The sequence below is a fragment of the Perognathus longimembris genome, chromosome 28 (assembly GCF_023159225.1).
Source record: "Perognathus longimembris pacificus isolate PPM17 chromosome 28, ASM2315922v1, whole genome shotgun sequence".
NCBI classification, from domain to species: Eukaryota; Metazoa; Chordata; class Mammalia; order Rodentia; family Heteromyidae; genus Perognathus; species Perognathus longimembris.
The window spans coordinates 102,462,975-102,490,176 of NC_063188.1; the positions used below are offsets into that span (position 1 = coordinate 102,462,975).

The 27,202-nt window shown below is 39.9% G+C and overlaps 1 protein-coding gene across 1 annotated transcript in view; it reads right to left on the reverse strand.

Annotated features, from left to right (window-relative positions):
* Positions 1 to 7,330: 7,330 nt before the first annotated feature.
* Positions 7,331 to 27,202, reverse strand: part of Ppef1 (protein phosphatase with EF-hand domain 1) — a 42,584-nt gene continuing 22,712 nt past the window's right edge. Inside the window, exons 9-16 of the mRNA XM_048335493.1 lie at positions 25,774 to 25,923; positions 23,704 to 23,832; positions 20,495 to 20,680; positions 18,907 to 19,049; positions 14,372 to 14,478; positions 11,094 to 11,257; positions 8,895 to 8,979; positions 7,331 to 7,551 (exon numbers count right to left, since the gene is read on the reverse strand). Of these exons, the coding sequence (XP_048191450.1) occupies positions 7,331 to 7,551; positions 8,895 to 8,979; positions 11,094 to 11,257; positions 14,372 to 14,478; positions 18,907 to 19,049; positions 20,495 to 20,680; positions 23,704 to 23,832; positions 25,774 to 25,923 (1,185 nt within the window). The remainder of the gene's footprint in view (positions 7,552 to 8,894; positions 8,980 to 11,093; positions 11,258 to 14,371; positions 14,479 to 18,906; positions 19,050 to 20,494; positions 20,681 to 23,703; positions 23,833 to 25,773; positions 25,924 to 27,202) is intronic.

The window sequence follows — 27,202 nt, forward strand, 5'->3', positions numbered from 1 at the left end:
GCTAACCCTTAAGCCACTGAAGTCCACTTCCTAGTTCTTACTAATTTTGTTCTACGCTCTGATCTAGAACAGAATGCCTGCATCACCCAGTATAAGCTATGTCAACTGCTCTAGGACAGAGGATGGATTGATAAGGTATACCTGCTCACTAACCACTCCCAGCTCTTGGACGCTCACAAGTACATCACTAGCAAGCCAGAGGCACTGAAGATCACCTTTCTCCCCTGTGGCTCTGGCCTCTATGTGTGGATCAACCTGAAAGATTACCTTTACCCAAGTACATTTGAAGAAGAGCCCCTCCTCTTTCACTACTTCCTGGAGAGCAAGCTAATATTATCCCATGGGAAATCCTTCAAGTGTAAGGAACCTGGCTGGTCCTGCCTTGTCTTTGCAGATAAACACAACCAACTAAAACAGGCCAAGTGTCAGTTTCATTAGGTGCTGGAGGAACAGAAGGAAGATAGCATGGAGAAACTACTGGAGGATGGCATGAGGGTCCAGGTTATCTCCCTCTCCACCAGCAGCTTCAGTCAGGCCAGCCACATGCTCAGGGGTCCCAGAAAGCAGCTTCTAGCTCAGAAGGCTGTGGTTGAACAGTGACTCCTCTAGCAATGGTCTCATCTGCTCTACTCATCAACCTCTGAAGCTAAGCATTTGCCATCTTTGGAAGCTTTGCATTGTTTTAGTCTTTGCTAGCTGTTAGGAAAATGGCAGCGAAAGGAAGGGAACAGGTTGGACTCCATCTTCCACAGGCAAGGACTGTTTATTTATTGAGCAGCGAGGGCCACAGCCTTCCTGCAGGCTTGGAGACTGTAAGAGCTGGGGCAGGAGCTGGATTTTTAGGAGGTCTGAGCAAGGAGACAGAGGTTAAGGAAAAAGCCACTAGGTCCAGGGACGTGGGGGGCTTTGCGGTTGGGCACAGGATGGAATGTTTACAGCCAGGCTTAGATTGCTGTGCTGGAGTCAGGCAGTCTGTACTGATGGCTTGCCTGGCATCTGTGCGCACCTGGGAAAACAGGGGAGTCAATCCTTCACAAGTCATTGTGTATGCAAAATGATGTTGTTTTTTAATTGGGGTTAGGGTGAGAGGGTCTGAGGAGGGAGAAAAGAAGTTTTCTAGGCTCCTGTTTAAGTGGTTTTATTTTTATATTTAATACCCAATAAATACCATATTTTTAAATTCCAAAAAAGAAAGATAGGCCTATGAGTCTTCTTAGCAGGTTACTCATAACAGCAAAATAACTACAAACAAAATAAAGGTTCATGAGTGAAGGATTGACCCCCACCCTATGGTCTCAGGCCCATATAAACACCAGGCGGAACCTCAACTGTGAACCTGCTTTGCTATGTGGGCAGGCATCACCTAGGCCCAGCTGTACACAACCCTTTGTGGGCCCCAACTTCCTAGACCTAGTGGCGCTTTCAATAACCTTCCTTGCTTAGACTCCATATAAGCCTGGTCCCAAATTCACCCCCTCACACAACCTCCAATCCCGCAGGAAGGTCTGTGCCCCTCGCTGTTCCTCAATAAACAGTCCTCGCTTGTTAATGATTGAGTCCGGCCTATTCCTTTTTTGTTCTCCTCCATTGTCCCAACAGTGAGCAGATGTAGAGGCAAACATATGTACATATGTAATGGAATACTTACTATCAATATATGCTATGATGCAAATAAATGTCAACATTATATTCCTGAGGAGCTGTGATTATTTGCATGTATCACCACACCTATAGCCTATAAAAGTTTTGAGAATACTTGACCTTCGTTTTTCTCCCATTTATATATCGCTAGTAACTACTAGTCTTTGGAAACTTTAACTCTTAATGGTATAACCAAATAGAGAGGTGGTGAGGATAGGTCCCAAGAAGGATTTACTGATACCTTGCAAGGTGACTTCCTGTGAGTTAAGATCCTTTGATAAGGGGAAAGAGAAGTTCTTCAGGCACAGGTAGAGCAGAGGAAAGATGTGAATCATGAGTCTCCCCATAGGTCCTCATTTCATTCATTTCCCATGAATGATCCTTCACGTCAACAAAAGAGACTTCATCTTCTTTCAGCTGGTATAAAAGCAAACTGGACTGAATAACTAATAAACAATAGAAATATATTAGGCTCATCATTTCAGCAGTGGTAAGTTCAGGAACGTGGCACTGACATCTGGTGAGTACCTTTGTATTGCACTAAACCTGGCAGAACAAGCAAGCAAGCACCGGTGAAATAGAGAAGACAATCAGGCAAAATGCATCCTTTTAATCAGGAACCTCCATAATAGCACTAACCGACACTCACACAGGCAAAGCTTGAAGGCTTTAACTTTCAATCGCCTCTTAAAGGCCCCACTGCCTGACTCTTCTGGTGGCAATCACATTTCCACACAATTGGAGGGGACAGTCAGATCACAGCAGAGACCCGGTGGGGTTGGGAATGCAATTTGTATTATCATTCAACCATTCACAGGCTTAGATTTTGGATTTGCCTTTCAGAAACCTCAGCCCTCTGGCTATAGGAATCAGGGTTTAATCTCAGGGTGAAGACATTCAGCTGGGAATTTAAAGCCTTGTACTGACCATTTTCTTTCCCCAATTTCTGCAGCAACAATCAATCAACTCAACCAAATGTATTTTCACTAAAATGCTCTAAAGTACCAAATAATTGGCAGCTCAGTGTCTTTCCTTCTGTGAATTATTAAAGGTGATCATTTGAGTAAATATTTTGCTACTTCCTGTCAAGGACTACAAACATGCTCTTGTGGAAAACTCTTTACTTGTGGAAAATGCTTTTAAATCAAATGATTATTGGGAACTCACTCCAGAAAACCCAGGACAAATAGACAGAGCACTCATCCTTAGGGTTTGTTGTTCTGAACCCATTCCCAGTACTAAATTCTGCATTTGTTATGGTCCAACTACATCAGACCAGTAGGTGTTAGCATTTCCCTAGCCTCAGGTTCTCAGCTCCTCCCACTAGCCCCCAGATCCACCCATACCTAATGAGCCACTCCTACTCACTACCTGCCTACTTCCCCTTTACCTCCCTAGAGAGAAGCTGCCATCTGGATAAGGTGCAGACGCCAGGTAGCTCCCTCTCCCATGGGAACGATGGCCCCACTAATAAACCTCCTTATGAACCTTCTTCTCCTGCCTGTGATTATCTCCGCATGGTCCTCTGGGATGGCCGGGACAGATCCTTTCAGTAGGCAATAATCATGTGGCACATAACTACATTCAGTCAATGACAGATTGCACATATGATGTTGGTCCCAGATTATATTGCCACTATAGTGGCATTACAGCTCTTAGTTTGTGTAAGAACAGTGAGGTTCACAGAATGATGAAATCATCTAATGATCTATTTTTCAGAATGTATCCTGTCATTGACACCCTAATTAGAAACATGCAAGAAAGGGAAATTCTGACCAAGTTTGTTCTGGCCGTACTGACATCTATTATAAAGCCATCCTATTCATGAATGGTCTTAATGTCTCTTCATTCTTCCGTGGTTCTTGAGTTCACTTTAGTAAGTTATTCTTCTCTCAAGGAAATAGTCCATTCACCTACATTTTAAAAAATGGGCATTGCTGGGCTCCAGTGGCTCACACCTTTAGTCTTAGCTATTCAGGAGGCTGAGATCTGAGGATTTGCAATGGTAGGGAGCTAGCCCTGAGCAAAAAAGCTCTGGCCCTGAGTTCAAGCTTCAGGACCAGGATGCACACACACACGGGTGCGTATACACACACACACACACACACACACACACACACACACACAATATTGGCATTGTATACAATTTTTACATTTCTTTCAAAGTTGAAATTTTTTTTTTGCACTAGTCCTGGGGCTTGAACTCAGGGCCTGGGCTCTGTCCCTAAACTTTTTTGCTCAAGGCTACTGCTCTTACCACTTGAACCATAGCTCTTATTTTTGGCTTTTTGGTACGTAACTGGAGATACGAATATCATGGACTTGGGCTGGGGATATGGCCTAGTGGCAAGAGTGCTTGCCTCATATACATGAGGCCCTGGGTTCAATTCCCCAGCACCACATATACAGAAAACGGCCAGAAGCGGCGCTGTGGCTCAAGTGGCAGAGTGCTAGCCTTGAGCAAAAAGAAGCCAGGGTGCTCAGGCCCTGAGTCCAAGCCCCAAGACTGGCCAAAAAAAAAAAAAAAAAAAAGAATATCATGGACTTTCCTGCCAAGGCTGGATTTGAACAATGATGCTCAGTTCTCAGCCTCAAGTTGCCAGGATTATAAGCAAAAACCACCAGAGCCCAAAGTTAAATTGCTTAAATTAAAATTTAGGGTTTTGGAGGCACAGCTCAGTTGGTAGAGCACTAGCCAATAAGAGAAAATGGCAGGTGACCAGTTGAAGTCCCAATCTGGTACCTAAAAAGAAAATAATAAAAATTTAAATTTGGAATAAACCAGGCATCAGTGGGCTTATTCCTACAATCCTAGCTACTCAAGAGGTTGAAATCTGAGGATCTTGATTCACAACCAGCAGAAAAATTTGACACTCTTACCTCTGAATATTCATCAAAAAGCTGGAAGTGGAACTGTAGCTCAAGTAGAAGCATATCAGCATTGAACAAAATAAAAGTTACGGGACAGCATTCAGGCTAGAGTTGAAGTCCCAGTACTGCAACGCTCACACAAAAAAATGTTTGTATATATTTACTAACTAAATTCTTGTGATTTTTATCTTTCATTCTCTGGTAGATCTACAGTTATGTATCTACCATTTGTTAATATAGTTATCTTCTAATATTTTAATTTAATTACATTATAAATGGAGAATGTACTACCTTTATTATTGCTTGGTATATTTATGTTTTGTGTCTTTGGGATTAAAAATAATTTCTTTAAAATGTACACACACATTTGTGCATACTTATAAATAGTATCAGATCAGGTATATTAATAGGTTTGTACACTAATTTTAGTCTACATTACAGATGTAGGTATTGAACTTGGTAGTTATACTGAATTTTGCATTATGTATTTTAGAATCTTTTGGTTGTTTTTTTTTTTAAACTTGCAATGTTTGCCTTTATTTTGTTCTTTATATTTTGAAAGTGAAAAGAAATAGTATTGAGTCAATTTCTTTCTTCCTTTTTTTTGTTTTAAATATTTGTTCTATGTATTTACAAGCCTTAAAGTTGTTCTAAAGAGTTCAAAAGTATTTTTTTTTTTTTTTTGCCAGTCCTGGGCCTTGGACTCAGGGCCTGAGCACTGTCCCTGACTTCTTTTTGCTCAAGGCTAGCACTCTACCACTTGAGCCACAGCGCCACTTCTGGCCGTTTTCTACATATGTGGTGCTGGGGAATTGAACCCAGGGCTTCATGTATACAAGGCAAGCACTCTTGCCACTAGGCCATATTCCCAGCCCTGGTTGGGTTTTTTTTAACTGCATTTTTTGTCTTTTTTTGGTACTGGGGATCAACCCCAGGACACTGCACTTGCTAAGCAAGAGCTTTGCCAAAGGGCTACATCCCAGCCCTAGAATCTTATTATATATACATATATATATTCAGTTTTGTTATATTGATGAATTATTGTAGCATCACAAATAATCTTTCTTATCTTCAATTACATTCCTTCCTAAAGCCTATCCTGCTTATATATATGTGTATAAAATGATGTATATACATATATAATATTTTTATTCTTTTTCCCTACCAATAACTGCTATTATTTTAAAAAGTACTTTTTATTTTTATTCAGCTTGCAGAAGCTGAAGAACTTAATAGTAGCTTCTTTCCACAAAATGTTTCTAGGACATCTTTATAATAGTTTAGCTAAAAATTATGGCCCCTCAATCAAATATCTAAGTTAAAAACCTTTTCAGATACTGTTAAAGATGTATGCAATCTGTTCTCAATGAAATATTCCATAGCTATTAATATGACTTCTGTACAATTTTCTGAACTGTATGAGCTGACTATATTTTATGCAGGTGAAAGATGCATGACATATTTAACACAATTTATGTATATCTTACTTCCTATAGGTTTATCCATACAATAACAGCTTTTTAAATGCTGTATGTATTTGTTGGTGGTGGTGGTGGTGGTCGTGGGGCTTGAACTCAGGCAACTGAAATGAACAATGTCTCTGAGCTCTTTTTGCTGGAGGCTAGTATTCTAACACTGTGCTACAGTACTACTTTCCAGTTTTTGAGTGGTTAATTGAAGATAAGAGGCTCATGGGGACTTTTCTGCCCAGGCTGGCTTTGAACCACAATTCTCAGATCTCAGCCTCCTGAGTAGCTAGGATTGCAGGAGTGAACCACCAGTGCAAGGACAAAATATATTTTTAAAATACTTTACCCATGATTTCTAGTATGTGTAAGAGGCAGGATTATAGGATCTGGCCTGTGTCTACAATGTGGACAGAACATTTTTTTTCTTTTTGCCAGTCCTTGGGCTTGGGACTCAGGGCCTGAGCACTGTTCCTGGCTTCTTTTTGCTCAAGGCTAGCACTCTGCCACTTGAGCCACAGCGCCACTTCTGGCTTTTTCTGTTTATGTGGCGCTGAGGAATCGAACCCAGGGCTTCATGCATGCTAGGCAAGCACTCTACCGCTAAGCCACCTTCCCAGGCATGACATTTAGAACTTAAAAAAATGATATCTATGCTCCCCTTTACACAAAAACATTTGCTTGATATATGATCAGAATAGCAGAATAAATTACATGATATGTGGATAATCAAGATCCTATCTTATCAACAAAGTTGTCAGACCATATTCATCATAGGGATCAATCTGAATGTACTAACTTTGTATCTTCAACATACAAGCAAAAACAGGGCTGATTCTACAGTTTCCCCCAAAAGATTTGATATGCCCACCACCATATTGTAGTTTCTCCACAATGGAGGATCACTGGGTTGTGGAATCTCCAAGAATGATTACACTTTAAAGATGGAAACAGTTTATTCCATTAATCTTGGTATTCCTCCTACCACCCCTCAGTCCATCACAGATGTTGCACTCAATAGTTTCCTCTAAGGTTCTGTGGGATCTTTTGCAGTGTTTCAAATCTGCTCTGTCTCCTACTTAAAGAGACCTCCAAGGAACCAATATTAAGCCCCAACAGCCATTTCTTACTGGCAGTGAGTGGGCCCTAACACTGGGGGCAAATTCTACCAGCTGATATTTAACTTATTGACAAGAACAGTTGGTAAAGGACTTCCAATACTCATTTACTATACATCTGTTTGAGGTATGAACTGGGGTCTACTGTTTGCTATCATTAACTATGGATTTCAAATGTCCTGGAAAAGACTGTAATTTGGATTCAGCTGTTTTCAAAGAGCCTGAGAGGAGCCTTCATTTAAGGTTAGCAAACTTGGTGTGTGGTGTCTTCTTCAACTTGTCATATTTGTGTACTATATAAAAAGTCTTTAAAAATTCATTGAAGTCAATGCTTCCATCTTGGTTTAAGTCCATTGTACGGGCGAGCTCATCAACCTGGGTGTTATCAACACGAACATTGTAGTGAGCACTGAAAAGTTTCCACATGGCCCGAAATTCTTCAATGGAGATCAGGCCTAAAAAAGAGGAAAAGATGTTGAATGTTTATTTGAAGATCCACCTAATAAGCGAGAGGTAGGGAAGCCACACTGAATAGCACCAATTAGAAGTTCTCTAACATCAAGATACTGACCATCAAGATACTGAAAGGAGGGGCTGGGGATATGGCCTAGTGGCAAGAGTGCTTGCCTCCTATACATGAGGCCCTGGGTTCAATTCCCCAGCACCACATATACAGAAAATGGTCAGAAGTAGCGCTGTGGCTCAAGTGGCAGAGTGCTAGCCTTGAGCAAAAAGAAGCCAGGGACAGTGCTCAGGCCCTGAGTCCAAGCCCCAGGACTGGCCAAAAAAAAAAAAAAGATACTGAAAGGAAGAGAATAAGATCATAAGTAGAAGAAACAATGTCATTTTCCCCAGTCCTGGGATTGAACTCAGCTAGGGCACTGTCCCTGAGCTTCTCTGTGTTCAAGGCTAGCATTCTACCAATTGAGCCACAGCACCACTTCTGGCTTTTTCTGCTTATGTGGTACTAAGGAATGTAATACAGGGCTTCATGCATGCTAGGCAAGCACTCTTACCACTGAGCCACATTCTCAGCCACAAGGTCTTATTTTTAACTATGAAGAATCCTAAGATTATTCTAATGCCACCATGAGAAAACAGAGAAGAAACAGGGGATGAAGACTGTGGTATAGAAATTCTAAGAACTAAACACAAGGTGATAGAAGGGACAGCAGATCAGAGAAAAACATCAAAACACAGAGAGAAGGTATATTGAGAGTCAGTAAGAAGATTCCAAACAATAGTTAATTGGTCTTTTTGAAGGCAGAAAATTTAATTACTCATTGTTTGATGTTTTTTGATGTCCAAACATCTCTGTAGTATAGGAATGTAGGATCTGTGTGTGCATGGATACTTTCATACACAGTACTGGGGATGGAACCCAGGGCCTCATGTAGGCCGGGCAAGTACCCTACCGCTGAACTTGATTCCTAATTTAGATGGCTTTGTAAAGTTTGAGAATAACTAAATGTGCATCAGAACTAAATACAAAAACAGTTTTCATTCCCCTAAATAGAAATACTATTCTAGGAATGTTTTTTATTTCAGGAGTAACTAAGATTCTAAGATCCCTGCTGGTAATTTATAAAAAGATCTGTCCCAGTGAGACCAGTGGCTACATAGGCAAGTAGAACTTTATATTCTTGAATTTGTGGCCAAACTGAAATGTAAATAATGTTAAACACAAGTTCATCATTTCCTTTCAAATTTCATCAAGTCTGGATGAAGAATGAAATAGAAAAAAATAGACTGGCATTTGTTTTATTTACTACTACTGAACTAGTGAAAGCATACTTACCTGAATGATCAGAGTCAATGAGATTGAATATGATTTTCAAATCAGATTGGTACCTGTACAGAGTTTCAATTACAGCAGATTTCACCTAAAAATAAAATATTAAGAAGTAACAACACAGAACAATTTTTTTTTGCCAGTCCTGGGCCTTGAACTCAGGGCCTGAGCACTGTCCTTGGCTTCCGTTTTGCTCAAGGCTAGCACTCTGCCACTTGAGCCACAGTGCCACTTCTGGCCATTTTCTATATATGTGGTGCTGAGGAATTGAACCTAGGGCTTCATGTATACGAAGCAAGCACTCTTGCCACTAGGCCATATTCCTAGCCCAGAACAATTTTTTTTGCCAGTCCTGGGGCTTGAACTCAGGGCTTGGGCACTGTCCCCCAGCTTCTTTTGCTGAAGGCTAGCACTCTATCACTTCTGGCTTTTTCTGAGTATGTGGCACTGAGGAATTGAACCCAGGGCATTATGCATGCTAGGCAAGCACTCTACCACTAAGCCACATTCCAGCCCACAGAGCAATTTTAACAACTGTAAAAAACACAAACCATCCCCACCAACCTATATTCCTCCATCTCTCCTCCCCATCCATTCTTCGCTCTGTCTCTCTCTGTCTGTCTGTCTGTCTCTGTCTCTGTCTCTGTCTCTGTCTCTGTCTCTCTCTCTCTCTCTCTCGTGTGTGTGTGTGTGGGGGGGGTTCTGCTAAGAATGGAACCCAAGATCTGTCCATGTTCCTGCTAGGCAAGTGCTCTAGCATGGAGCTATATACAAGTCCACCAATATCAAGCAGGGGATTTAAATAAAATTAGAGAGAGCAAGCTTTCCTTTGGCCCAATGATTGATAATCCCATTGAAGACCTTGCTGTTATGCTCCTTAGGAGAACAAAGTAAGACAGCAATCAATAACTACTGCCAACATTTACAGAAAGCTTTGTGTGGACTATTTCATTTGGTTCTTTACAACCCTAAGGAATAGAACAGAATTGTGTGTCCATCCTACAGACAAAACAAGAGAGGCAAAATAACTTTACCAAACATCATGTAGCTATTACATGAGATTTACATCTCAGCTTTATCAAACCAATCCCTATGAGCTGAATCACTATGTCAAGATGCTACTGAAGTTAAAGACCTTCTTCCTTGGGGGATATTTTAGTTTCCAACCCCACCGTTTTATTTCCCTTCCCTTGGTTTTTCCCATCTTCCCTGCAAATGCTCACAAGTCCAGCTCAAACAAGCTTAATGTTACAATTAATTGCTGATGAGATGCTCACTAACAGGGACTGGAATCTGCTCACCCACCCTGGGATGTTGTCATTTTAATAAGGTACCATACATTTTAAAATTCTTTAAGGCATATACTGGGTCATGTGTTCAAGACTATTATATGGATGAACACATAAGATGATGCTAAGTGAAATGAACTCCATGTTATGGAAACAATTGTTATATCACAGTTGTAACTACTTACAATGTCCTATGTGTATATGTAGTTTCCATTATTGATGATGTTCTTGTATCACCTTCCTGTGGTTGTACCTACACTATCTCTGTAATCTTATCTGAGTATATTTGAAACCGTGTATACTGGTATTGGATGCAGGAAATTGAAAGGGAATACCAAAATTGAGAGACACAGGGTAAAAAAAGACAAACAACTACAAAAGCAATACTTGCAAAACTGTTTGGTGTAAGTGAACTGAACACCTCCGGGGGGGGGGGGGAAGGAAAGGGGGAGGAGGGTGGGGGGTATGAGGGACAAGGTAACAAACAGTACAAGAAATGTATCCAATGCCTAACGTATGAAACTGTAACCTCTCTGTACATCAGTTTGATAATAAAAATTTGAAAAAGAAAAAAAAGACTATTATATGGTTAGGAATTATGTGATATATTTCAAATGTGTGCGGCATAAAAGAATAAATGCCATATCTGATCTCATGCTGGACAGTAGTTAAAATAAGTATCATGTGTTGGACATGGGTTTGCTTTAATTTTCATGTTGCTCATTCTAAAGAAAATACACACATTTCCTAAACAGAGCACCATGGTGACACCATTTGGTTTTTTCTTAGGCTGTGATTCCCATCCATTACTAGATGCCACTCTCAACTTTCAAAGAGCTAAGTTGCTTAGAGTTTGTCCAAAGGGTGTTTTCTTTTTTCCTCCAGCCAGATTTTATCGGGACTAAGTGACACTTACCGTTTCCACAGACTTTACAATGTGGACATCCTGGAAGATGGACATGTAGTCAACATTTCCATCACTGTCTATGTTTACCAGATGTGAACTCAGAGTTCTCCAAGGTAAATTCAGCTCCAAAATGTTTTCCATAGAAAAAGCCCACTGGGCTACTGAAATTTTTCCTGACAACAGCACAAAAAAGCATGTATTATTTTTGTAGAATTTGACCAAAACAATTAAGCTGCCAGGCACAGACATAGTGCACCCTGAAGTTTTGATGCTTGGGAACCTGGTGTTCTCCATGATCTGTGCTACCTACTAGCTCCAAGGGGAGAAATAACTAGAGACAGCCTTTCCTATTCTACAAATCTTACCCCTCCTATCATATGTAAGAAATCTCATTTTGGCTATTATATTTTTCATTTTTGTGCTTAACAAAAAAGTTATGAGTATAAAAGATTTGAAATCAAAGCAGAATAAATATGCATATGTGTAGACACATACAGACATATGTAAATCATGTAGCATCCCTTTTTATTTCTAGTAATATATATTTGCTTAGTTTATTTTTCATGGAGTTAATGGAGTTGTTCCAGTTTTGTTAGAGTTCTCATAGTGTTTTTCTATATCAACTTCCAAGTGTGTGTGTGTGTGTGTGTGTGTGTGTGTGTGTGTGTGTGTGTGTGTATGATTCACTGTCTCCTGGATTCTTTTGGGATTGGTCATTTTAGCAATATGTTTGCTATCAGCCTGCTTTTAAGAATTCATTTTTGCTATTGTAGCTTTAGTCCAAGTACACATAGATGTGGACTTAATTTTATTTAACCTTCTTGAATACCATCACTTCTCTTTACCTATTACTCTGAATTTTTTAAAATCAATTTTTGGATATTCTTAAACACCATCAGTTTAAATACATTCCTTCTTACATTCTATTCTCTCCCTGACACTCTGATTAGGTTTGGTAAACCTTTGCCCTGTTTAGATTTTGGCTAAATTTGTTGTTTATATCTTATCCTTTGGATCATCACAGATGTTTGGTTCTGTTGCTTTCTCTTGGCTTGTTTTTCATTTTTGCTTTGAGGAAGGGTCTGGCTATGTAGCTCAGTCTGGCCTGACTGTTCAAGGCTCTTTTTTTTTTTTTTGGCCAGTCCTGGGCCTTGGACTCAGATCCTGAGCACTGTCCCTGGCTTCTTTTTGCTCAAGGCTAGACCTCTGCCACTTGAGCCACAGTGCCACTTCTGGCCATTTTCTATATATGTGTTGCTCGGGAATCGAACCCAGGGCTTCATGTATACAAAGCAAGCACTCTTGCCACTAGGCCATATTCCCAGCCCCTCAAGGCTCTTTTTGTGTGTGAGAACTGGTAGGGATTGAACTTAGGGTCTTCCTTTGTACATGGGAGGAAGGCGGTCTACTACTTGAGCTACACACCCAGCCCTTTGGCTCTTTTTAAAATGTATTTATTTACTTTTGCCAGTCCTGGGGCTTTAACTCAGTGCCTAGGCACTGTCCCTGAGCTTTTGTGTTCAAGGCTAGCAATCTACCACTTTGAGACACAGAGCCACTTCTAGCTTTTTGGTAGTTAATTGAAGATAAGAGTGTCACAGACTTTCCTGCCTGGGCTGGTTTTTTAATCACATTATCTTTAAATCTGTCTCCTGAGTAGCTAAGATTACAGGCATGAGCCACGGATGTCCAGCCTAGTTTTTAAACTTTTTTTGAAGAACCTCTATATTAAATTTATTTATTTATTGGTATGTATGTATGTATGTATGTATGTATGTATGTATGTATGTATGTCAGTCCTGGGGCTTGAACTCAGGGCCTGGGCACTGTCCCTGAGCTTCTTTTGCTCAAAGCTAGAACTCATTTCTTGAGTCACAGCACCACATCTGGCTTTTTCAAGAACGGAACAGGCTTCATGCATGCTAGGCATGTACTCTACCACTAAGCCACATTCCCAGCCCCCTAGTTCTAAGTATTTTTTTGCATTTTTAAAATTTATTTATTTATTGTCAAAGTGATGTAGAGGGGTTACAGTTTCATACATAAGGCAGTGCGCACATAGTTTTTATTTTTGAGACATGATCTCCACTCACAATCCTTTTACCTCCACTTCCCAAGTAGTTGGTATTACAGGTATCTGTCGCTATGCCTTGCTCTCACTGTCCATAATGCTTCATCTTTGTAATTTTTATTTCTCTAGACATTTATATTTTGTTCGATAACTCTGATATCTGATGTCTACAGGGAACCAAATACAGTGTTTAATTCTGACTCCCACTCATGTTATTGTTTCCCACTCATGTTATTGTTTGGTAATCTTTGGGTGAACAGTACATAATGGTTCATCTCAAACTCTGGATATACCAATGCCAAAAATTAGACATATTCCCCTCAAAGACAGATTTGCTTGCCAGGAGTCAGGAACATTAAAGACTCAAGAGATTTAGTAACATTCTGAGTAGAGAGAAAATGTGGATGTCCCAACAGAGCTCTGACATCTTTCTACTATACTGAAGTATAGCCTCTTATTGCTACTATTGCTCACGTTGCTACTATAGTACTATGAACAATTGTCACAGGACAATTCAGACTTTTGTGCTTGTTTGTTGCTCTATGCTTTCTCATGTGGCAAAAATATGTCTTCTTTTATTAATACTAGGTCTCATTATTTAGCCAAGGCTGGCCTCAACTTGTAATCCTAGTGCCTTAGTTCTACTGTTAGGATTATAGATTTGTATCACCATTCTTGATTCAAATAATCTCTCACAGAAGTACAGATGCAACCAGGATATTTACCATACTATGAAACTGATAAATATATTACAATTCTGTATCCTTTAGAATTGAGCTGGTTATTAATATTCTTGTAGAAAAGAAGTCCAACTCAGGGTTATTAGCTTTCTGAATTTAAGAAAAAAAAAACCTTACTGAGAAAAAAGAGATATATGCTTCTTTTGAATGAACAGATTAAAAACGTGTGTATATGTGCGCACGTGTGTGTGTGTGTGTGTGTGTGTGTGTATGCCACAAATGGAGCATGGACTCTTGGAGTCATGCTCTCATTCAGAAACTTTGTTTTCTAGGAGAAAGAGAGACATGGAATTCCAAAGAAGCAAAACAGAAGGGAAGGAGGGGAAGGGAAAGAAGAGGTAGGGCGGGGAGGGGAGGGGAGGGGAAGGGAGGAAAGGGAAGGAAAGGAAAAGAAGAAAGGAAGCAACAAGCAAACAAGCTAATCTGGTACATAACCTGATATGCTAACAAATGGAAGCATTTTACAATTTTTCTACCTGATCTACTGTGGTCTCGAAGCTGGAAAGCACGTATGAGGTCAGTTTTTCGTGCAAGTATTCTCTCTTTTAACATTCTGATGGCACTGCTTTCCATAATTTCCACCCTGTGAGAATACCACAATTAGGTAGAAGTTATATAAATTATCCTGGTGTCTTTTGTTTTACTGTACTGTTACCACTTAGCAGTTTCTGACAAATCATTTCAATTTATAGATATGTAACTTGTCAGTGTATGCATACATATGTATGTGTGCATTTTCTGAATTGTTTTTTCTTTTTTCTTTTGCCAGTCCTGGGGCTTGAACTCAGAGCCTGAGTATTGTCCTTGGCTTCTTTTTTTGCTCAAGGCTAGCACTTTACCACTTGAGTCATAGCGCCACTTCCAGCCTTTTCTGTATTTGTGGTGCTGAGAATCAAACTCAGGGCTTCATGCATGCTAGACAAGCGCTCTACCACTAGGCCATATTCCCAGCCCCTGAATTTTTTCTTTTTGAGAGAAGATCTAAGTATCTCAGGCAAGCCTGGAACTCACAATCCATCTTCAATTTCATCTTTATCCATTCTGGTATGAGAATAATATTTACTATTAATGTAAGCATAGACATGTAGTATTGAGTAAGACTGGTGTTCCAGGATTCTACTATCTGTGGTGGGCAGAACTTGCTCAGAGAACAGGGTGAATCACTCATGCTGGACCAATGTACAGCATTCAATTCTGCCTGGTGGCATCAACAGCATCCACTCTCCCTGAGAACACTGTTATTTGCTTCCCATCCCTTGGAGCAGCTCTGAGTCCAGTCCCTTAGTAATCAGATTCTAGTTTAGAAAAGGCAGCTAGATATATATCCAATTAATAATGCACATATCCTATGGGCTCCTGGGGATTCTGTTATAGGGGAAAACAGTTTGAATCAAGGAGAAAACAGCTCTGATTAATGAACTTTTAAATGTAAAACTTTATGTGTTATCTCATGGAGAAGCTCTCAGTAGTCAGTTATAGACCTTCACTATCATCAGTTGTACTTGAATGATTATGTGATCTGTTGAGTGTTTCCCTGCCCTGAAATTATGAAATAAGCCACCCGAACAACAAATGGTGCCAAAAAAAACAACTCAAAGTTATGGTAATCCTCCCAGGCCAAAAAAGGGCTTACAATGCGCTTAATTTAAGTGACAGATTTCTTGAAAGGCAGCATATAGAAAATGTGAATCAAGCATCCACAGTAGAGTACTGAAGCCCATAACTCCCTGAACATTCAGTGTTTCCTAATGGTGGTTTCCTAGATAGATAGTACTAGGGATATCAAAGGTCTACTGGATAGAAAATCCCAAGGAATTCACTAAAAATGGATAGACTAAATCAACATGTCCAATAATATTGCATAATATGAGATTCACACATGAAAAGAATTAAGAAAGTAGCTCCACTATAGGACCAAAAAGAACTCATAGAAATAAATTTAACAAATTTAAGTTCAAGACTTATACATTGAAAAGTATGAGATACCATTGAAGATAATTATACAAGATCTAACTAAGTAAAACAATATTCCATATCCACAGATTATTAAGCTTGGTTTTATATTATAAAATGAAAATGCACACAAATAAATCTACAGACTCAAGATATACCCTGAGGGGCTGGGAATATGGCCTAGTGGCAAGAGTGCTTGCCTCACATACATGACGCCCTGGGTTCAATTCCTTAGCACCACATATATAGAAAAAGCCAGAAGTGGCGCTGTGGCTCAAGTGGTAGAGTGCTAGCCTTGAGCAAAAAGCAGCCAGGGACAGTGCTCAGGCCCTGAGTCCAAGCCCCTGGACTGGCAACAACAACAACAAAAAGATATACCCTGATAAATACCCATTTGACACTTTTCTGGCAAGTTGAGAAGATGATTCTAAAATTCATATGTAAATCAAAAGATAGAGGATAATCCTAAGGAATTTTAAAAGAAGTTCAATTCACAATTCTTAGTTTTAAAACATACTACAGACCGAGTAGGCATTACTCAAAATATATGAGAATAGCAGCATTTCAGATGTGAGAGTCATAGGTTCTGGAGTATTTCATAGAATATGTACATTTAAAAATTTTTATATATTTATTATTTTTCTTTTTTTGCTGGTCTCAGAGCTTGAACTCAGGGCCTAGGCTCTGTCCCTGAGCCTCTCTGTGCTCAAGGCTAGGACTCTACCACTTGAGCCACAGCACCACTTCTGGCTTTTTCTAAGTAGTTTAAGGGAGATAAGAGCCTCAGGGGATTTCCTGCCTGGGCTGGCTTTGAACCATGATCCTCATAATCTTGAGCCTCTTGAGTGGCTAGCATTATAGGCATGATCTACTGGCGCCCAGTAAATTCACATTTTTTTGGTTTTTCATTTTGACCTGTATAAGTTTCTTTAGAGGTAGGCATAATTTAACAGCACTTTCTTCCTTTTCTTTGATTTCTTTCTTTCTTTACTTTTCTTTCCTATCTTCCTCCCTCCCTCCCTTCCTTCCTCGTTCTTCTTCCTCCCTCTCCCTCTCCCTCTCTCTCTTTCCTCTCTCTTTCTTTTTTGTTATTTGCTGCTGGTCCTAGGCTTGAACTCAGGGCTTTGTCACTGTCCCTGAGTTATTTTGTGCATGAACAGCACTCTACCACTTGAGTTACAACTCTACTTCAGGCTTTTTTTTGTAGTTTAGTGGTAATAAGAGTCTCACAGACTTTCTTGCCTGGGCTGACTTTGAATTATAATCCTCAGATATCAGCTTTCTGAGTAGCTAAGATTACAGGCGTGAGCCAACAGCATCCAGTTTATAGCACTATTTCTAAAGCAAAATGTTGGAAAAAACCTGGATACCATCAGTTGAAGATTTAGTAACTCTATAACTGTATGGCACATATGTACAATGGAATATTAGGAATCTGCTAAAATTATTTAAAAGGTTTAGATAACCTATCTTGAAGTGATATTCATTATATAATACTTAAGGGGAAAGTCAATTTTCAAATAAAGAGTACAACAAATTAATTTTGTGTGTGTTTATGCTGGTACTGAGGCCCTGCCACCTTACTTGGCTCTCGTGCTCAAAGCTGGCTCTCTACTACTTGAGTTATGCCTCAACTTCCAGCTTATTGCTGATGTGTTTGAGCTAAGAGTCTCTTGGATTTGCTTCCTGAGCTGGTTCAAACCTATGATTATTAGCTCTGTGTAGCTAGAATTACAGGCATAAGCTACCCAAATGCCCTGTAGGGTGAAACAACAGGGCAAAACTAATTCTAGCATTGTGACAAAACAACACATAGCATGTATGTTGTTTACTATTTTTGTCTTCACACTAGGATATTTATTTGATGAGGGGACTTTTGCATTTTTTTTTTTTTTTTTGGCCAGTCCTGGGCCTTGGACTCAGGGCCTGAGCACTGTCCCTGGCTTCTTCCCGCTCAAGGCTAGCACTCTGCCACTTGAGCCACAGCGCCGCTTCTGGCCGTTTTCTGTATATGTGGTGCTGGGGAATCGAACCTAGAGCCTCGTGTATCCGAGGCAGGCACTCTTGCCACTAGGCTATATCCCCAGCCCACTTTTGCATTTTTTTGTCTATTGCTGTGCCTAAATCTGCACCTAGGACAGTACCAGACATTTAATAGATGCTCACATGTTATTTATTTTATTTTATTGTTAAGGTGATACACAGAGGAGTTGCAGTTAGATATGTAAGGTAGTCAGTACATTTCTTGTCATACTTGTTAGCCCCTCACATGTTATTTAAAACAACATATTGATTATTATTATCTATAGGAGCAAAATTTAAAGGGTAGAAGAAATCCTTTGTATTAATTTTAATTACTTGTGGGGAAAAGACTGGAAAAGAAATAAATAGGCAATTAACATTTTACTTACATTTCTTTTTCTCATTTGGTAATAATTTCATGAGTTTGAAATATATAAAACTATTTTAAAAAAAGAATGCTGCTGGAAGGAGCTGGGAATATGGCCTAGTGGCAAGAGTGCTTGCCTCGTATCCATGAAGCCCTAGGTTCGATTCTTCAGCACCACATATATAGAAAATGGACAGAAATGACACTGTGGCTCAAGTGGTAGAATGCTAGCCTTGAGCAAAAAGAAGCCAGAGACAGTGCTCAGGCCGAGTTCAAGGCCCAAGACTGGCAAAAAAAGAATGCTGCTGTGGAAAAAGGATAAGCAATGAATATTACCACATGGAGACATATAAATATTTCAGTCACATGCATTTTTGGGTAGAAAAAAAGGGGCAAGACCAGATGGGGATGTTTATTTGGCAGAGAAGGTTTTAAGTAAAGAGACTGAGTGAAGGCCTTTTTGGTTAACTTGGTTGTGTAAGTAATGATTGCTTAAGAATTGAAAATTGTTCCTTTTGCTATCAAATATAGGTACAATCACCATTTGCTCATACCTGGAACAGTTTCCACTTTTGTTTATGCCTTGATTTGTATGGCTGCTCTTAGTTATTTGGCAGTGCTTTAAGAAATCACCAATATCTAATCTTTGGCATTCTCAGAAATACACACCTTTGGAAAAGAGGGTTCAAGAATGATGCACTAGTTGCTCGGTACTGGAAAAAACGTGGGGCCATGCCATGAGCCAGTCTGATGTAAGCTCCTCGATTACTGCCTTCTTCATAATAATTAGAAGCAGAAAAGACAGTAATGACCTGAGTAAAGAAAAAGAGGGTAAGCTTCATAAAATTAGTTCTTAAAAAGTCATTCAAAAATTCATAAATAGTTAAATTCTTTTTTGCCAGTCCTGGGGCTTGAACTCTGGGCCTGAGCACTGTCCCTGGCTTCTTTTTGATCAAGGCTAGCACTCTACCACTTGAGCCACAGCACCACTTCTGGCTTTTTCCATATATGTGGTGCTGAGGAATCGAACACAAGGCTTCATTTATGAGGCAAGCATTCTACCACTAGGCCATATTCCCAGCCCCAAGTTCAATTTTTAAAAAGCACACAAAGCAGCTGGACACTAGTGGCTCATGTCTATAATCCTAGCTACTCATGGGAGGCGAGATATGAGGATCGTAGTTCAAAGCCAGCCTAGGCAGGAAAGTCTGTGAGACTCATATCTCCAATAAACTACAAAAGAAGACAGAAGTAGAGCTGTGGCTCAAGTGGCAGAGCACTAGCCTTCCAAAAAAGAAATTCAGAGGAACAGCACTCAGGCTATCAATTCAAGTCCTAAGCCCAGAAAAGCTGTAAAAGCAAAGCTTGTCACTCACATCTCCAGGAGTATACAACTCCTAACTACTCATCTAAATCCCCAGTGTACGAACAATTGAGTTTGGAGCCCCACAAGACTAGAGCACTTCAAGAGCAGAGAAATAACGAATAGACTAAGGAAGGGACCAGGCACTATCTTCAGAGAGAACTCCCTGTGAACATGGTAGAAATGCAGAGTACTTGTTGACAACAGGGAACCTGACCCAGTTCTGTCCTACTGAGCATATCATTTCAGATAAGCCACCAGTGATTTTCTCATAGTGAAGGAATCTTAAAATCAACTTGCAATGTTAGTGTTAGCCTAAAATAAATCAATAGAATTAAGGAAAGCATTGTATGGAAAGAAATGCCACCCAATTTGGAACTCATTCTTATTTACTGTTACTGTTTACTATGGAAACAGAGAGCCCAGGACACCACTTCCAGCCTCACTGAAACCACTGAAGGAGGATAACAGTCTCCATTTCAGTGACCATCTCTCAACTGACATTGAGGAGCAACTTGATGGAAACTGCCTCATGAGCCAGTGGAAAGGAACTGTGCTTTATGTCTTCTGTTCTGCACAGGGAACATGCAAAGAGGGCTTCACTGCTGCCTTTTATATGCTTGCTGAGGAAAAGCAGTGGGAAGTTGGTAGAGAATGAAGCCATTCTGTACATGTACATAGTATCATGTAGCAGACTTTGTTTCTGGGATTAGGGAACATCAGGAATTGAGTCAAAGTGAGGCTCCTTCAAGTAATCTATGTGAAACCTGCAGGCTTTAGTTTCTGTTTATCACTAAGGAAGCATCTGCTCCTGGGCTTCTAGGTCAGACTGAAGCAACTGTGCAGAGGGAACTACCAGGTAACCTGAGGGTATCACCAACGAGGGCAGCTCACCTTTCCATCATGGCAGACATCATACCCATCAGGCTTGCACTCATGAGATCTAATGATCATCTTTAAGTGGTATTTACTGAGAATTGCGGAGGTAACATCTGGTCCAAAATAGCAGCCTCCTCCTCGACTTGTGTTTGGATAACAGCCTTTCTTGCTTCTGGGATCACTCCACAGAAGGTCAATAACCTTGGGGACAATAAAAGCAAATTAAGCTACTACGTACAAATAAGAATCTCTTTCCATATTCTAACTTATTTGCTAGAAGTTTAACCCAAGGTTCCCAAAGAATATTCATCATTCTTCCCTCAAAATTGTTTCAGACACATTTCTTTCATGTACACTCTTTTCCAGCATAGTTATAATGCCCATTAATATCTCATTTTTCTGCTCATCCCCAATAACCAGTTCAGAAACCACCATGTGCAAGGTAGAAATATTTGGTAATTGTAAAGAATCAGTGCTTGAGTACTGTTTCTTTGTCCTGAAAAATTTCACTTGTTTCACAATTGTTGAATCCACAATTTTTTTCCTCTTAAGTGAGTCACTGTCATACTCAGAGGAGAAAGTAACTTCCCACAATGAACACATGCATTCTCTTTCTTTTTAAATGTTAGGACTAGTGCTTGAACTGAGGGATGAGGCATTCTCCTGTAGTTTTTCACTTAAGACTCATAACTACCATTTCAGCTACATCTTCACTTCTAGCTTTTTGTAGTAAATTGAAGGTAAGAATCTCATGGACTTTTCAGCCCCTGCTTGCTTTGAACTTCAATCCTAAAATCTCAGGCATGAGCATCAGGCACAGAGTTCACATCTCTTCATTGTCTGCCCCCTTCATTCTCAATTTCAGTAATACATTTGACCACTGAGTAGGTTCTACCAGATCTTTGTCTAAATCTGCAAGCATTTTATTAGCACATTTCTTATGGGGGCTGAAAGAGGCAAATGCAGGTCACATATGGTAAGAAATGAAGTCTCAAGTTTCTAAGAATATTTTTCATAGAAAATCAGTGGCTCTGCAGGCTCTTTGTGGCTCTGATTTAAATAGCTTTTCTTTATTTCCACATCTCCTGTAAGAGCTTAAAGAACTATGGGGAAACTATCTTTGTGATGAAAGATAGTGACAACCTCAAGAAAATGATATGCCTCTCACTTTAAAGATTGTTCATCTAGGCCAGCTGGCTTGTAAAGTACCTCAGAGTTCAAATCAACTATGGTTCTAAAAGTCTGTATTTTGCAGTTTGTTCTTGTTGTCATTGTGTTTTGTAAGACAGACAGTATGTGCTGCAGAATGGACCCAGTGCCTCACACATGCCAGGAAAATGCTATTCCACTGAGCTAATAAACCTCTAGACCCTTTGCCCCAACATGTCCATTTTAGGGCCATGAAATAGCTTGCAATTGAAATGTTGTTATTCTATGGGGTCCAAACAAGAGGACCTGAAATGGTGGTTCCAGTAAATTGATTGTGTATCCATCGACAGGTTAAGTGAGAGAAAGGACAGTATGGTGGGAAAAGCAGAACTAGTAAGAGAACCACTAAGGAAGCATCAGCACCTGGTCATCACTAGACAAACCTTGTAAAAGGCACACTTTCTGAAAATACACTTTCAGTTTCTGATGAGTGATTGATGTGAGAATAAAAGGTACCCAAACAAAAGTCAGCCTAGAATCTTGTCTCCCACTGAGTTCCAATACTGTACATTTTTCCCTACAAATGGATATATGTAACCCTCTTAGTTTGCTTGTGTTTAGTGGTAGAACTCCATGGTTAAGTGATTAGAATGTGTGAATTCCTAGGTTTAATCCCCAGCACACATACACATATACATGTGCAAAAATGCACATGCACACAGATTAAAAGTGCTAGTGAAGAAATGGAGAAACTCAACACTTCATACTTTGCTGGTAGGAATGTAAATTATATAGTGCTTGGGAAAATGGGTTAGAGATTTCACAAAATGTTTTTTTTTTTTTTTTTGGTTGTTGGTGGTAGTTACGGGACTTGAACTCTAGGCCTGAGTGCTGTTGCTGAGCTCTTCAGCTCAAGGCTAGAGCTCTACCACTTGAGCCACAGCACCACTTCCAGTTTTCTGGTGGTTCATTGGAGATAAGAGTTTCACAGGTCTTCCTGCCCAGGCTGGCTCTGAACCATGATCTTCAGATCTCAGCCTCCTGAGTAGCTAGGATTACAGATGTGAGCCACCAGCACCCCGCAAAATGTTTATCTTTATATGTAATTGTCTTTCCACTCAGTAATACCAAACTGGATATATAGAAAAACCTGTATGTGAATGTTCGGATAAGTATTGCTTGTTATATCCCCCCCAAAATGGATGCAACCCAAATTTCTATCAAATGATAGAACCTAAAGAACATCGTGCTAAGTAAAACACACAAGAGAAAAATGACTACATTTCTTTGAGCTAGTTCTAGGGCTGGGTTTGAGGTCAGAGCCTGGACATTGTCCCTGAGCTTTTGTGATCAAGGCTAGTGATCTACTGTTGAGACTCAGCACCATTTCTGGCTTTTTGGCAGTTAATTAGAAGTAAGAGTCTTGTGGACTTTCCTGCTCAGGCCGGGTTTGAACAGCAATTCTCAGATCACAGCGTCCTGAGTAGCTAGGATTACAGGCATGAGCCACTGTCACCCTGCCTCTAGACTACATATTTTCTGAATCCATTTTGTATAGAATAGGTAAATGTGTAAAGATAGAAATTACATAATGGTTGCCTAAGGATGGTGAGAGCACTGTGGATGGAGTTGAATGACTGTTCAAATATTTTGAATTTGTTTTGGGGTGATAAAATTGTTTTAATATTAGATTATAGTGACAGTTGTGAACTAGTGGATTACTGATTTCAAATGCGTGAATTACATGATATGTGTGTTACATCTCAATAAAGGTAGTAAAAATATAGTGATGAGGGCCAGGATGGTAGTTCATGTCAATAATCACAGCTTGTAGAAGGCATAAGTAAGGAATACTGAGGTCCAAATCCAATCCTGAGGAAAAACAACAGTCCACATCAGAAAAAAATCTGGAGGAAAAAGGTCCTGAAGTGTGATTCAAGCAATAGAGCTACTGAGAAGATAACAGCAAGATCTGATAACAAAGGTAAAGTCATTTTAAATTATATATTGCAAGGTACAACATCGTGTAAGTTGGTGATTTCATTGCTGCTCTGGTAAACACACTGATTACCTACCTGTTCCCATTCCTGCTTTGATAACTGTTCAGATGAGGAATTGTCTGAAGTGGTTTTCTTTGCTTTACCTTTCAAGTCAGTAGGTTGGTCTTTATTCACTGACACCGGGGGCATCAACACCGTTTTCATCTACAAAGAAAAAATGTACTATAATCAAAGCATCTGCTATTGTGCCTTAAAAAGGTTGCAACTGGGACATTCTTTTATGGTAGGAGGCAATACTGTTAACAATTACATAAGAACAAGTAAAACCAGAAAGTGCAGTCATTCCTTGGTGAGCTGGTTAAGATGACAGATTTGAATTCAGAAAAGGGTTGTAAGAAAGTTTCTATCCAGTTTATAGTCTATCCAGTTAAAAGTTCCAATCAATTTAAAGTTTTTTATGCTTTGATGTTAAACTTCTTAGGAGTAGTTCAACAAGTATGAAACACTACATACCAGGTGCTGGGGGTTTATCAGTGAATTAAAGAAGAAAATATATTAAAAGTAATACCAATGGGGCTGGGGATATAGCCTAGTGGCAAGAGTGCCTGCCTTGGATACACGAGGCCCTAGGTTCGATTCCCCAGCACCACATATACAGAAAACGGCCAGAAGCGGCGCTGTGGCTCAAGTGGCAGAGTGCTAGCCTTGAGCGGGAAGAAGCCAGGGACAGTGCTCAGGCCCTGAGTCCAAGGCCCAGGACTGGCCAAAAAAAAAAAAAAAGTAATACCAAGATTCTTTATTTAATGGGATTGAGAACTCCTTAACAGCTGAAGATATGGTCTAGAGGTTGTATTAATTCAAAGGATGCAAAGATAATAGCAACAATAGTATGATTCACACATGTGTTAAAATATAGAGGCTGTGAAACGTCAAGGTATGATAGGTATCTCAGATTCAACTGTCTCTCAGATTCAGTTTCAGCTCTAGAGTACACCTCCCATTTTGGTAGGAAGGTGACTGTGAGTGGTCATGGTTCAGGTTTCTCACTAAGACCATATATCATCATTAGCTCCACAGCTTCTATTGGCATTCTCCTTTGGCCCTAGCCTAGAGGCTTCAGTCTGACTGGCAAAGGAGAAACATAAATCCCCATACCATGTAAGGCCCACCCACTATATGTAGAATCTTTACACATACCATGCAGATGCATTCCAGAGAGTTTATAAGGCACCGGTTCTGCTGTACTTAATATGATTATTTAGAATTAAAATAGTCCAAAAACAATTATTCCAATCTATGTGAAATATAAGGAAAATCATAAAAACTCAGACATAAGCTGGGCACCGGTGGCTCTTACCTATAATCCTAGCTACTCAGAAGGCTGAGATCTGAGGATTGTGATTCAAAGCCAGCCCAGGGAGGAAAGTCCGTGATACTATATCCCCAATCAACCACTGAAAAGCCAGAAGTGGAGCTGTGACTCAAGTGGTAGAGTGCTATCTTTGAGCAAAAAGCTCAGGGACAGCACTCAGGTCCTGGGTTCAAGCCCCAGAACTGGCACACACATGCATGCACACACATATGTGTGTACACATACAATTTAGTTATAAATTGTTGGGTAATTATGTGTAGATGAGGCTTCTAGTGGAATCAAATTCATAAATACAGAGATTATTGGTTGCTGTGGCTAAAGGGAGAATGGAGGACCACTGTTACTGGGTACAGTTTCAATCTAAGGAGATTAAAATTTCTGTACCTTCACAGCAATGTGAATGCACCTAACATAGCTGAACTATATATACACTTAAAAAAGTTTGCAGTGGTCAGTTTTGTTATATGTATTTTACCACAATGTACTGTAAATAGTGATTTTAGTTTTAACAGTCAAGATTTTTCACTTTTAGAAACAGTATGAAATACCAAGTCTTCTTCATTTTCCCACTTTCAACATGAATATTTTAAAGAAACCTTTTCTCGATATAGAAATTACCTACTTCATTCTGTATCATGCAAAGATTTTAAATTTTTAGTAATATTTTCACTTATAACAATCATTACAACAAATCAATTCAGAATGAAAAAAAGGAATGCACATATTCTATTTAAAATCTCTGAGATAATATTCATGCAAATATTACTACTTACTTTGTTTCTTTCTATTCGGTGGAGTAAACTCAAGTCTGTAGACTCTGATATCCCGCCATGTATGATGAGAATTTCATCATCAATAATTGTACCAATTGGGAGCCAGGTGTAAACATCTTCCAAGACTTTCAATATTTGTTTCCCATGTAGCTTTAAGCAAGAGCTTTAGTAAGTTTTGATTTCCTGATATATCTCACTTACTGAATAGTTGCAATATATGAACAAAAATCACGAGTTTTCATGCCAACCGAATGAGGTAACCAAGGAGTCACTAACCAGCTAACACGTAATAATTTTTTTAATTCTGTGCTTGTAATATTTTGACCTCTTGTTGTCTTAACCACTCTGAAGGAACTGGCTAATACCTACTGATAGGAATATGCACACCAATCAGTTCAGAGTCCACACCTCCAAGGACTCTCCACTCACAGCCACTGTTCTTTTCCTCCATTTACCAAGGACGAGGTACCAGATCACTAGAGGCAACTCTTGTAGTCTGAGCAAGCTGACATTATTCAAACTTTTTAATCTTAGGCCTGATGAGTCTGAGGCAACTTGCCCTTAACTTCTAAGGAAAATCATAATAAAATCTAAATAAATAAATATGCTCTGTTCTGGTCCATGTTTTCCCTGTCTTCCTATTCTCTCTCTCTCTCTCTCTCTCTCTCTCTCTCTCTCTCTCTCTCTCTCTCTCTCTCTCTCCCCTCTTTGTGTCTCTCTTTTTCTCTCACTCCTTCCCTCCCTCCCTCCCTCCCTCCTTCAGAGTCTTCTGTTTGTGAGGCAATCACTCTACAAATTGAACCATGCCACCTAGTTCCATCTGCCTTCTAACTGATTCTGGTACTTTCTCAGGTCATTCTCCCTGGTGCCATATAGCAGTGTTTCTTTCTTTATGACAGTCATTTCTTTGTCTGCTGGCTTTACCAGGATTTTACTGTCAATAATCATGCCAGCTAGGAATCCAGCTGAATAAGACAAATTCTAGGTTGGAACCTTCAAAGCAATGAAATACGTTCAGCTTTGCTGAAGCCAACACAAAAGTCACAATGAAAAAGAAAATATAAGACTTTACCATGACCAGGGCTTCTTGCTGTGTTCCTATTTTATTAAAAGATTCTGAGGGGCTGGGATATGGCCTAGTGGCAAGAGTGCTTGCCTAGTATACATGAGGCCCTGGGTTCAATTCCCCAGCACCACATATACAGAAAACGGCCACAAGGGGCGCTGTGGCTCAAGTGGCAGAGTGCTAGCCTTGAGCAATAAGAAGCCAGGGACAGTGCTCAGGCCCTGAGTCCAAGGCCCAGGACTGGCCAAAAAAAAAAAAAAGACAGGGCTGGGGATATAGCCTAGTGGCAAGAGTACCTGCCTCGGATACACGAGGCCCTAGGTTCGATTCCCCAGCACCACATATACAGAAAACGGCCAGAAG